General features: G+C 36.9%; 2 protein-coding genes across 2 annotated transcripts in view; one reads left to right on the top strand and one right to left on the bottom strand.

Moving 5' to 3' along the window:
* Window positions 1-2,117: 2,117 nt before the first annotated feature.
* LOC135693291 (tetratricopeptide repeat protein 23) lies at window positions 2,118-6,778 on the top strand. The gene is made up of 2 exons (XM_065211728.2): window positions 2,118-2,272; window positions 4,319-6,778. Exons 1-2 carry the CDS (start codon window positions 2,206-2,208, stop codon window positions 5,779-5,781), a joined length of 1,530 nt encoding a protein of 509 aa, XP_065067800.2. The 5' UTR covers window positions 2,118-2,205; the 3' UTR covers window positions 5,782-6,778.
* LOC135693282 (centrosome-associated protein 350) overlaps window positions 5,876-12,282 on the bottom strand; it is a 40,082-nt gene continuing 33,675 nt past the window's right edge. The window contains exon 39 of the mRNA XM_065211716.2: window positions 5,876-10,316. Coding sequence (XP_065067788.2) covers window positions 6,744-10,316 — 3,573 coding nt within the window. The 3' untranslated portion in view covers window positions 5,876-6,743. The remainder of the gene's footprint in view (window positions 10,317-12,282) is intronic.

The following is a 12,282-nucleotide window of genomic DNA, read 5'->3' as shown; positions in this document are numbered from 1 at the left end:
GAAATTGTTGATGCTTGCCGGGAAATTTTTAGCGTGAAATCTCCATTGCTTGATTTTAATATGAACATTAAATTCATGTTAGAATATTTCTATGGAATGCTGTTTTCTTGCGATATACATACATACTGTATAATTTTTGTTCTGCACTACTAACAAAAAACGAAGATTAGCTTTCAATCATCTGGTATTATAAGCGTCTGTTATGCCAAATTTCCGTGCATGATTTTCAGCTACTAATTTCATTCCAGCAAGCTAAAACAAAGTTCATTCCTTTTTTTACATCAGCCATTCTATTTATGTAACAACACTCAAAGACAGCCAATCTTGTTACGTCAATTGTTTTGAAGGTGAGCATGCCCCAAACCTGTGTGGATGTGTCCATCATTATTTGTATTTTTCTACTGGCATTCGCATATATTTTTCATCACTTGCTTTATAGAATGTAAGCGTTTTGGTCTTAAATCTTTGCCTCTAGCACCACCCCTGATTTTAAAATTTTATTTCAACCATTAAAAAATAAAATAGTAATCTTATATGTTGTATGAACTGATGATAAAAATGAGCAGCAAACATGAAACCCAGAGCAAGATGTATCGATATATCATTAGTATGAAATTGATATGATATGAAATTTAATCAAAGTTATTATAGATTTCAGATCTACTTTCTTTAACCTTGAAAACAAACTATGAGTATCGTGCTTGATAACGTTCTCCTTGATCATCTAATACAGTATAAACAAAATGATTCCTGTTCGAATAGCTATGATCAAGATTGCAGGACCAACAATTAGTTCTTTCTAGTGTGACAGTTTGTTTTTAGGACAAATTTTTAAACAAATCAAGCAACTTGAAATATCAATTTCAGTGGCTGGAAACTTTCTCGAAGCTTCACAGGAAATCTTGAATTTTTTATTTTGCTGCCAGGAAGAAAAATATATTTTCAAGGCCTGGGGATGTCGTGCTAAAACTCTAGTATTAGACGTTGGGGAAGGAAAGAAACGACAACCTTTCGTTTCAGATTGCACGTAGTTGTGAATGACAGAGGGAGATGTTGTTTTGATTGGGAAAATTTTATTTCCTGAACAGAAATGTGCAGTTTCTTGCATCGAGAAGGCCATGTTTACACATCCAAAATTAAAACATTGCAATGATACAGAAAGTGATTTACTGAATTAATGCAAATAAAAGAAAAATAATAAAAATATACGTGAAAAGTTAGCAATTAGATGAAACAAAATCGGTATCTTAACGATTTATTATGTTTTTAGTTCATGCACTGTTAAAAAGTAAAAGAAAAATGATAAAAAAATTCTTATCTTGACCAAAGTGAGGGCCTTCAGCCTCTCATTCCCCTCCAGTGACGCCGTGCTTGTCATGAAAATAATTTACAACTTAAATTAACTTGTATGGACTCAACCTTGCCCTCGTAAACATATGCATCAATTTGTGCATCCATTGACTATGACTTTCGGTAAGAAATGCTTTCGCTTTGCAAATAACGGAGCTTTTCCTTACATATCTGTTCCGTTCTCTAAAATGCAATGTCAGGAAGGGATGTTCATAACAAATACGATATTTCCATTTCAAAATTCCTAAACGGCTCTTTACGAACTTCAGAGGTGGCATTTCTGCGTGTTGCATTAAAGCTCTTCTTGGCGCCCTGCGAAATCTTCGATTGCCCTGCGAAATCGACTATTTTTTGGATTGGGGGGGGGGGGTGTTACACCCCCCCACACCCCCCGGTAGTTTCGCCCCTGTTTGGGACGTCAGCTTTCAAAGGCAAACTCAGCCCATCTCCCTTCGAAGGAAAAATTGGTTAACTAAATAAAAAGAAGATAATTTTTTCACAGTTTTCAAAAACAAACAAAAAGACGAGGAAAGACACGAGGAAAAAGGGATAAAAAACACTTTTCTTTCGATGCCTGTATCATTTCCTATGTCACCTTTGCTCAAGAGATATTCGCTGAAAATTTGGTTTGGTTTGGATCTAATTTATAGTATGGGAGAGAATTTAGAAGCAAACTTCGAGCATTCAAAAAAACAGCATTATTAATGTAAAGTTCTTGAGACTGATGACACAATAAGTTTTGGAATGCAGAATTAGCATGGAATCGAGGCAACGTCAGCATTAGCCCAAGTTGTTGTCGTTGGATGTTGCTATGTTTATGAGAAGAGAGAAAACGTAATCAATGTGGTTTAATTTATGAACATGGAAGCCGAAATCATAGATGCAGAAGCTTTTGAGTCTGGCTCAGAGGTGACTAATGAAGGTGAGTAGATTTTGTTGGTGATAATAAAGAATTTGATCGCCCTTTACGACTCAATCCACAAAACATTCTTCTCAGTGGCTCAGATAAGTATAATGTTTTATGGAGGAGTCCATATTGAAAATTTCTGGAGACCAATATGTAAGGTAGAGATATACACAAAAACTTTTTTAATAACCTGTGCTCTAAATCCGCACAAGACTTAATTGCTGATTTTTGTACTGAAAGTTTCTTGAAGGTTTCGCTCCTCAAGTGATAAAGTGTTATACTTTTTACAATAAGACAATCAGCAAAATACATGGCAACAAATTATCTTCCAATGCCTTTAGCACAGGGGTGGACACTTGCTCAAATATTGGGGGGAGGGGGGCAAACCTATTGTTTTGGTAAGGGATGTCACATTTCCCCATTGTTTTAGAACAAAAGAAGATTATCATCTAGAATATTGGGGGGAGGGGTGTGACTGCCACTCTTTGCCCTCCCAGGTGTCCACCACTGCTTTAGCCCCACAAAGAGTTTTCAGATCAAAATCAATCATATGATATCCTCTACTCACCAGCAATTATTACATGTTTTGTCCCACTTTAGGTCTCAAAAAAACAATAGAACTCAATGCAGGGTTGTGAACCTCAAAATTGCCCTTGCTAAATATGGAAGAAATTGGCATACAGGAGTGTCATTGTTTGATGTCGTGAGAGCAAAGCCAATTTCATAAATTCTCCAAAATTACAATGTGCCAATTGCAATGTTTGCTGATCACCAAAACAAACCGTTATAATATGATCCAACTGAAGAATTTGCCCCTATATAGCCAGAATGTTTAATTAAAACACTGTGTAAGTTACAGAAACTTCAAAACCAAGATGCTACAAGCATAACTGTTGGTAATTCTGATGTTCCTGAAATAAATGAATCAATGAAAGGGATCAGGGAGCTTATTAAACAGGGATTTTCAACTCATGTTCCACAAACCCCCTACATAAACTTGTTTCTCAAAACCTAAGTCTGATGATCAAAATCTCTGTAATGTTGCTCTTAAAGTCTTCTGCAAACAGACTTAATCCAAGAGGAAAATCACTCTAAGAAAATCTTGTACACCTTTTGTGAAAATCCTATTGTTTTATCTGAATGTCCCCAGAAATCCGTTTGTTTTAGGCAAAATTTTAACACTATTTGCAAGAGTGAATCGCCCTTTAACTTAAGGCTTCCAATTAAGAATTCAGCAAATGGTCTAAATCCTTTCCCTCTAGAGAGCAACCTTATATTTGGGTCAAGCAGATATCCACACAAATACCTCTGAACAATAATTTTTTTGTTTAAATTCTAGATATTTATTTTATCAAATTTTATATCTATGTGTACCTTTAACATATATTCATTATATTGTTAATTTGGTTTGAAAAAATGCATGTTTCAAATAAAAGGCCCCTTGAAAAACAGCTTGAAAAACAAACATCAATAAAGAATTTAGATTGATTGAAATGCATTTAATTTGAGAAAATTTAGCATATTTCAACAAAATTAAATAAATTCATAAGGTAATTAAACAAGAATGAGTGCACCTACCCTCAGGTCTGGGTTTAATGCCCCCCCAGTTTGTTAATCTTTAAAAAACATTCACCCATGGCATCCTTATTCAAGAACCCCTGTGTATTATTTTTAAGCATGGTGTATTCAAGAGAGTATATCATAGCATAAGTAAGCACAGATTAAAAAGAAAGAGTTAAAACATTTTGCAAAATTAATTTTTTTTTAATTCTTATCTTTTAAAGCCACTCATTCTTCAAGAAACCAGCATCTTATTTTATATTCATTTTCTATCCTGTTTTAAGGGACTTGTGGCCATTCACCCTGTTAATTATTGTTGTGGAAATTTTCCACCCACCCTGTTTATTCCAGACCCCCTTTTTGGATTGAGGAAAATTTCTAAAAAACTCAATGACTAAAACTGCAATAAAATGTTGGACAAGCATGGTTTATTGAAGATAAGTAGCAATGTAATTGTTATTCATCTGTTGTTTTTGAACCAATGTTTCTTTTATCTTGTAGATATCCCTAAAGCTTTAAACATAGCCTTACCCAGCAGTACAGGTATCAACGATGGAAATACTGAGGACCTACAAGAAGATGACAACAAATCAAAGAAGAAATCAAAATGGCCACTACTTTGTTGGTTTGATGGACTGGATCTTCACAAGGATAAGCAAGAAGTGGAAGAACCTGAAGATATAAGTGACGATGAAAACATTTTTGGTGTATTACCCGAAATTCGTTTGTCTCAAGCAAGAGTTAATGCGATGAAGTTGTCTCGATGTGGTAGCAGCAGCGAAGCAGTTGATGAGAAGATTAAAGCTATTGCCCTTGTAAGGATAATATATGGTGACTGCAGCGTGCAGCTGTCCCGCGCTTATGCTGAGCTAGCCGAGGGTTACCTTAAGCTACGAAAGTTACCACTTCAAGCAAAAAAACATGCAGAGAATGCGCGGGATATATTACTAGAGATTGAAACATTGAGAAATGACGAAAACAGTGGTTCTGAAAACCGTGCCGAAACAGCAGCAGTTTTGGAACTGATTTACTTTGTTTTGGGAAAAGCCAGCAAAATGCTGAAACATTACAAAAAATCAGACAACTTCCTCCAAAAATGTTACTTAGTTCAGACGAAAAAGGCAGATGAATGTGGAACAACCATTGTAGATACATATAAAATGATTGAGACGCTAACATTACTGGGTGAAGTGTCAAGATTACGTAAACAGAACGGGTTTGCCATGGAATGGTTTGAAAAAGCAGTTGAACTTGTGGAAACGAAGCTTGGGAGCGAATCAGGGGAACTTATTGCATTGCACGATCAAATCGGAAAGACTGAATTACAGCTGGGTAAACATGCAAATTTTGAACGGGTTTACGAGAGTTACGAAAAGGCTAGAAGTATCGCAAGTTCGGTGTATGGGAAAACGTCAGTGGAATATGCTAACTCGTGTGCGTCCCTCGCTAAGGCGTACCTTTTAGAAGGTGACAGGACGCATTCTTCTTCGATAGAAACCGCGTTGGAGGAGGCTATCACAGTTTACACTTCGATAATTGGGCAACATGACAAGAAGACGATTGACGCGGAAGAGAGTCTCTGTAGGCTTTATTTGCAGGAGAGAAAATTCAAAGAAGCTGAAGTTAAGATCAGTAATATAATCAATGGGAAGATGGAAAAGTATGGCGAAATCAGTGAGCAAGTTGCTGATTCATTGAAAATGCTTGGCGGCTTGTATTTAGCTCAGAATAAGTTTAAATTAGCCATGGGAAAACTTTTGAAATGCCAAGAAATATACAGAGTTGTTTTAGGTCCACAAAACAAGAAAACAAACAATATCGCAAAGGTTATCGAGTCGGTAAAGAAAACCCCAGCTTCGAGTGAATTGAATTTACCAGAAGCCAAGCTAAAGGATAGGCCACGATTTAATAACTCCGTTTCTGGGCCTAAGACGTTCGCTTTCACGAAAACAGCCTCTTACTGAAATAAAGCACGGAGTTGTTTGGATATCTTTCAGATTCAACGAGGGTGTCTTTAGTTTTTTGCCAGGAGTTGCAATTTCGAGAAAAAAGATTGGCTCAATAACCTTCATTTGATGACAAATTAAACAGTACTAAACAAAAATCTACTACGTTAAGTTCTATTTGACAAAACATTTAACGTTTATTCACGAAATATTTCCACATTGAACATGGGTGGAATGGAACAGCTTTATTTTATCTTTGGATTGCTTCTTCGGACACCAGATCCATAGGATATTCATACAGAGCTTAACTGTCATGAAACTTTGGACATTGTATTTATATATAAATCTATTGTATCATGAAATCAAAGATAGGTCGATGCCTCTTCATTTCATGTTCAGTCAAGAAATCGCTTTCTATCATAGCAATCTAAATACACGGCTTTAACAGAAAGATATATCAATTACGTGTAACCTTTGTTGTTTTGAAAACGGCTTAATGTTTCCTTTTACCTTAGAAGCAATTTTATTTCCAGCGAACCACGCAAAAATACAAATGAACGTCTTACTCTTTGACGGGGATTATCATAACCAAACAATTCAAATGCATTTAGGTTACCGAAAAATTCTATTTTCAATGGGTGGGGATCTAGAAATACATTGTCGAATGTGCTTCGTAAAAGATCTAAACATCTCGTAAAAGAACTGAGCAATCTAACCTAAATGTCTATTAAATACTACTTCAATGTTAACATGTCCTACCTTTAAACATTTCCTCTAATTGGGTACGATGAAATTACAAACCACATTGGCCATGTAAAGCTATAGGAAACCAACCAAAATTCTATTGGTAATCAAGTCAATATTTCCTTTTTACGTTAATTTGCAAATTGTTTATCCTAAAACAAGTCGAGTTGTTTATCTTATTCTTATAAACAAGAAGAATTGAAACACTGGACATTAGATTTAAATGTAAAACGAATTTAAAGTGTCCTCTTTGATTCAATATCGTTTAGAACGAGAATTGTTTCTGTCAGAAGATTCTCTAGAATTCCTTCAGTCAATTGATCTTTGACGCAAACTTCATCCTCGTCATAATTAACCCACTGAGGCTCTTCCTCTCGAAGTTCTTCAACCAAAATCGCATCAATATAGTCTTTTTTGGCAGTATTCAGTGGTAGTCTCTTCTTCAAAACATCCAGGCTAGGCCTGCCATTTTTCAAACCTAGACAAACACAAACATGGTTCTCTAATGTTTCGACAAGTTCTTCACCAACGAGATGATGCACCTGTCGGATAAATTTTGGGAAAACACGCCGGTTTGGTTTTGAAAAAGGTTCTTTTGTTGCTTTTTGAAACTCCTTGAATTCATGAACTTCTTTAAGTAAATCTTTTGTCACATCAAAAATCATTCTTTTGAAGAGTTTTTTACTGGTAGTTTCTAGCTCACTTTCTAAAGTTTCGATATCATTTCGAAGGTATTGTTCATCTGGCGAAATTTCGTCATAATCCTGGCCTACTGCAAGATTTGAATCAACAATGTTTGCTGAATCGCTAACGAGCTGTCGTATGTCAGGCACTTTGTTTGGAACATAAATTATTGGTTCGCCAAAGTCAAAAACGCGAACCGGTGGCATTAAACCCGGTTCATCGCTATCAAGGCTTGGAATACTTCTACTTCCAATTGGTGCAAATGGTTCGTCATCATCAGAATCATCATCGCCTAACAAGTCATCGATCTCTTGGTCCATCCTTTTCAATTCACTAAGCTTTGCCGCCAGTAAGTCAGTATCGATAGCCGATGTTGGTTTATTCAAGTCGAATTCATTTGGGGATTGCGATTCAGGGGGTGAAGTGGACAGCATTGGCAGATCTCCTAACATGCTTCCTGGCATTTTAGGCAGTTCCTTGGCTGCCTTAGGAATAGGCTTGACATCATCTGCCCTTTCCAGCCTCACATCACCATCAGCACTGCGCTGGAGTTCTTTACTTTGGTCTTCAAGAAGGAGCTTTGCTTTCTTATGTTTGAAAATCTGCGCCATTTGCGCGATTGCTTCATATAATAATGTTTGTGACACATTACTGACTTCTCTGTCTGTTGCTACACTTGCTTCTGCAGTCAAAACAAAGGTAGAGCCTTCATCCTTAGGTACAGAAGACTTTTCCAATGAGTGTGCATCTCTTGGCAAGTTTGGCCTAGCAATCCCAACATCGTTATCAAGCAGCTTATCACTTCGAGCAGGGGATACGAACACTTCACTAACTTCCATATCATTTGCATCAAATCCTTCGTCGGGAGCATGACCTATCATGCGTTTGATTGTATCATCCGATTTCTCGGAAATACTGGAAGGAAGTTCTTCTGAAATATCGTCTGGTGATTTCTTATCTTTGACTTCCTCTCCACTATCCTTAGATTTTACTTCGGCGCTGAGTTGGTGGCCTTTTTTCTCACTTAATTGTGAATAACTTTCCAGATCTTGTGGATCTTGGTTTAGCAATGGAGATGCTACCGCTAATGATTCTGCCAGTAGTTTTTTGAGAAGCCCTTCAGTTAAACTTTCTGCAAGTTGATTCAGATCTACCCTAGGTGGAAGGGGTACAGCCTCGGCATCAGATGATTCGATTTCAGATAAGGTTAAAGGGCTAGATGGACGGACTTCATCTCTGAGACTGCCATCTTCCTTAAAGCTGTCCCTAAACGGTTTCAATTCATCTTTTACAATTTGAGACTCTTCATCATCTTCATTGACAATTGAAAATCTCTCAGATATGCTGTCATTTTGCGTTTCTTTTTCAGGTGACCTCTCACCAACCTTTGACCTTCCACTTGGCACTGAGCCTTCAACGCTTTTTGATAGACTCTTATCCTTCAAGTCTTTGATCGAAGTGATTGTTCTGTTTTCCTTAGTTTCTGTTTCGTCAAAGTCATCACCATATGAGACCTCTTTATCTGTTGATATCTTCCCTTCATCTTCAAAATCCTCCTTGTATGAAAATTCTTTTTGTTCACCTCTAAGGGAACGAGAATTCATAGATAAAGCTCTTGAAGACCTTTGACTCTTTCCCTCTGACCTCTGACTTATTCTATCTGACCTTTGACTTCTTTCCTCTGACTTCTGACTCATCTCCTCGTCAATGTCCGTTTTAATAGATTCCTTAATAGATTCACTTAAACTGCTGTCAGTCTGATCACTTTTCTCCGTCAATCGTTTTGCTGCAGATCTTTCACTCCCTGCAGATCTCCCTGCAGATCTTCCTGCAGATCTTTCATCAGACTTGCTTTCAAGATGGGATATGTTTGCCACAGGACTAAAAAGACCACAATCACTCGAACAAGTGAAGTAGCGTTTTCCACGGAACGCACCATCTGAATTACCCACTGCTTCATCAAGCTCTACCCCAGCAACAACAACTGGTGAAAACGATACCCTACCAATATAACGAATTGTCCCTTTCAACATGCCATCAATATGAACTCTGTCGTTGATACGGAATCCCTCGAATTTAGATAAGGCTTGTGAGGAATATTCTTTGAGACTGCTTTGGGAAACATCTGATGATATAGTGGCTGTACGCATCGATTTTTCTTCATCTTCAACTTCAGGGCGAGCAAGGTCACTAATCGAGTCTGCGCTGGCCTCGACTCCAGGAACATCTTTGTCTCGCGTTTCACTAGCCAGACTTTTGGCTGTTTTTGCAGAACTGACCGAGCTTGAGGTCTCAAAAAAGTCATCTTTATATATATCAATAGAGCGATCAGATTTCTCACTTTTCTTTTGTGAAGGTAAGCGTTCTGAATGGCTGTGGGACTTGCTCGACTTCTCCTCCTCTTGCAGACTCTTCTCAGAAAAGATACTCTCTGATATGGATCGGAGACTGTCTGACTGATCGGCCAGGGACTGTTCCTCTACGAAAGAGTCTTCCGGGATATCTGCTTTTGGAGAGTCTTTGGCAACAGATAGCTTTTCACTGACAGTTCTTACTAAGGAATGATTCTCTCTGCTTGCTATTGATGACTCCTTACTAGAGATCAGATCACGAGAAGATGAATAAGACACATTACTTCTATAGCTTTGGGATTTGCTAGAAACAGATTTATCTGTCTCAACTGACAAAGTTTTCTCTTCTTCATCACTGGTAGCATTCTCCTCACTTCTACTCTTTGCTTTTGCCTCCTCCACATCATCAATATCACTGGACTTTTCGCTCAGCCTCCTTAATGCATCTACCTCTTCTGACAAACTTCGAGCCTTTTTATCCGGACTGCTTTCCTTACTTGTCTTCTCCTTCACTTGCTCAATAACTCGACTGGCAATTTTCTGGGCAAGGTCTGGCTCTTTTCTGGTTTGCAAATCGTCACTTTTCAAGCTTTTTGTACCCTTGTCTTTCACTGGCTTTTTGCCAGCTTGCTCGTGCTGACTAACGGGCTGTAAAATCTTTGGTGACATGATCTTCGGTGACACAGGGCCTTTTATAAACGAGTTTGATTCGCTGAGAGAACGCTCGCCATGCAAGTTTTCTTTATTTTCTTGCTGAATCATCGATTCAACAGCCTAAAACGAATTGACAAAATGATTACTGTCAAAAACAACACAAAATAATTCTCTAAAAGAGAGAAAGAAATAATCCTTAAAACGAATCAATGAATTTACACAGACTTTTGGCTGTAAATGAGGTGAATAATTCTATCAAATTTTAAAATCAGTTATAAAAACGAAATTTCCTAAGGCCTGCTATGAGCAAGAACGTTTTATTTCAATTAATCTATTCCTTTGGCTTCTAATTCACAACCGAAAGCCCTGGTTGAAAAACTAGAAGCTATTGAATTAAATTCAAATAACGAAATTAGAAATTATTTCAAAATATTATCACAACTAAATAATGGAAACCTTTTCTTCATAATACTGCACGACTTATAAATTTGTTTCATTTCAAGTCAATTTGTTTCTACAGATGTAAACATTAAGTCCATTTGTCGTTACTATAACAGCGATTAAAATAGCAGCGATATAAAGTGAAGGAGCGCAAGATTTTAATATCGCACTGTTTAAAAAATTCCAGACTAATTAAACAGTGATACAAAAATTTTGATAGATAGAACCTACTAAATTTGAAAACATTTTTTCTTTATACTATCTACATTTTTACATTAATTTAGTCTAAACTTGATTTGACAGAAACAATATCCTTAACTTTGACAACCACGAAATACCAACAAAGAATTGCGTTGAATGCCGGTTCAAAGAATCGGGATATTAACACGGAAAATTAATAACAAATCGAATTCAAAGAATTTATCATCAATTCAAGAGAACTCCCGGGCTGGTGTATGTGGAGTTCCCATTGCACCTATTGTGACTACCAGCATACCTAGGTGGCCTAAATTGTAAAAACATACAAACAGTCTGAGATCTAAATAATCGGGCAGATTTAATATTTTCGCCTACCGAGATACTGTGAAAAACGATATTTAAGCTAAAGAGGTGTCTGGAAACGGTCCGAAAACCGGCTGGAAACCAAGGAAGTTCTTCAAAGGCAACGCACGTTTCAATGCCACGCCCAGAAAATCAAAAATGTTATTTGTTTATACCGGTCTTACATTGGGAATACTCATGGTTGAAGCTTATTACCTCATAAGGATTTGCTATTAAGTATATAAGTTACATATGAATAAATAAATTTTCATAAAAACGACAGTGAACTTTTCTTCAAAATTATATTTTCAAGATCTAAATATCAAGATCTTTTGGGGAACGTTTAGATCATATCCTCGGCACATTTGAAAGCTTTAACTTCTTAAGAAGCACTATTCCTTGGTTTTATAAGCAAATAAAAAGGGACAGATTCGATGTAAAGCCGAAACTCTATTATCACAAAAAGTACAAATTTTCTAGAATGTAATACAGAATGCGTGCATGTAAGATATAGAAACAATAGGCCACCTCTCTAGGTACAGTTCAGGTTTAAAACACACAAAAGGTCATTAAACATTTCAATCCTGCCTGAACTTCAACATGAGGTTTATGGATCAATTAAGTAAAAATACGAGAATTTATTGTAAGGATCGGTTAACTGCGATTATAGACTTTTTAAAATAAACTTTAGCATACACATAGCAATTATTCACACATGTTGGTGCACATCTGGTGCCTAGTACATAAAGTTTAACATTACCAGTGATATAAGAGTAAGCCGGATGCTAGCGTGGGAAAACACCAAGATTAGAAGAACATAATGTAGAAGCAACAGCTTGAGCTAAGAGTCTGGGAAAGCGAATCTAATGGCAAATCTGACTGCAAGAAATGACAGTACAGTTGCGATAGTGTTTATCTGTGGTATTTAGATTCTAGGATGATGTATCTTCACCAAATACAGTGAAAAACTGCATAGAAGATCTCCAAAAAAGAGAAACTTCCCTTCAATTAAGGTCTCGCAATTCTATCCCCACATTTAGAAGCCAATTGGTCTTTCTTTATCCTCTGTTTTAAGCCCTTCTCAGAAGGTTTGACAATACACACG

This window comes from Rhopilema esculentum, chromosome 11 (assembly GCF_057945365.1).
Source record: "Rhopilema esculentum isolate cy_ngs chromosome 11, ASM5794536v1, whole genome shotgun sequence".
In the NCBI taxonomy this organism is placed as follows: Eukaryota; Metazoa; Cnidaria; class Scyphozoa; order Rhizostomeae; family Rhizostomatidae; genus Rhopilema; species Rhopilema esculentum.
The sequence above is the reverse complement of the archived record's forward strand: the minus strand, read 5'-3'. Positions and strand labels throughout refer to the sequence as shown.

What these genes read in the sequence shown, in the direction of transcription:
- LOC135693291 (XM_065211728.2), top strand. Translation starts at nt 2,206, where the DNA reads ATGAACATGGAAGCCGAAATCATAGATGCAGAAGCTTTTGAGTCTGGC. An exon ending in CTCAGAGGTGACTAATGAAG is followed by an intron (nt 2,273 to 4,318) that starts GTGAGTAGATTT and finishes TTTATCTTGTAG; the next exon opens with ATATCCCTAAAGCTTTAAAC.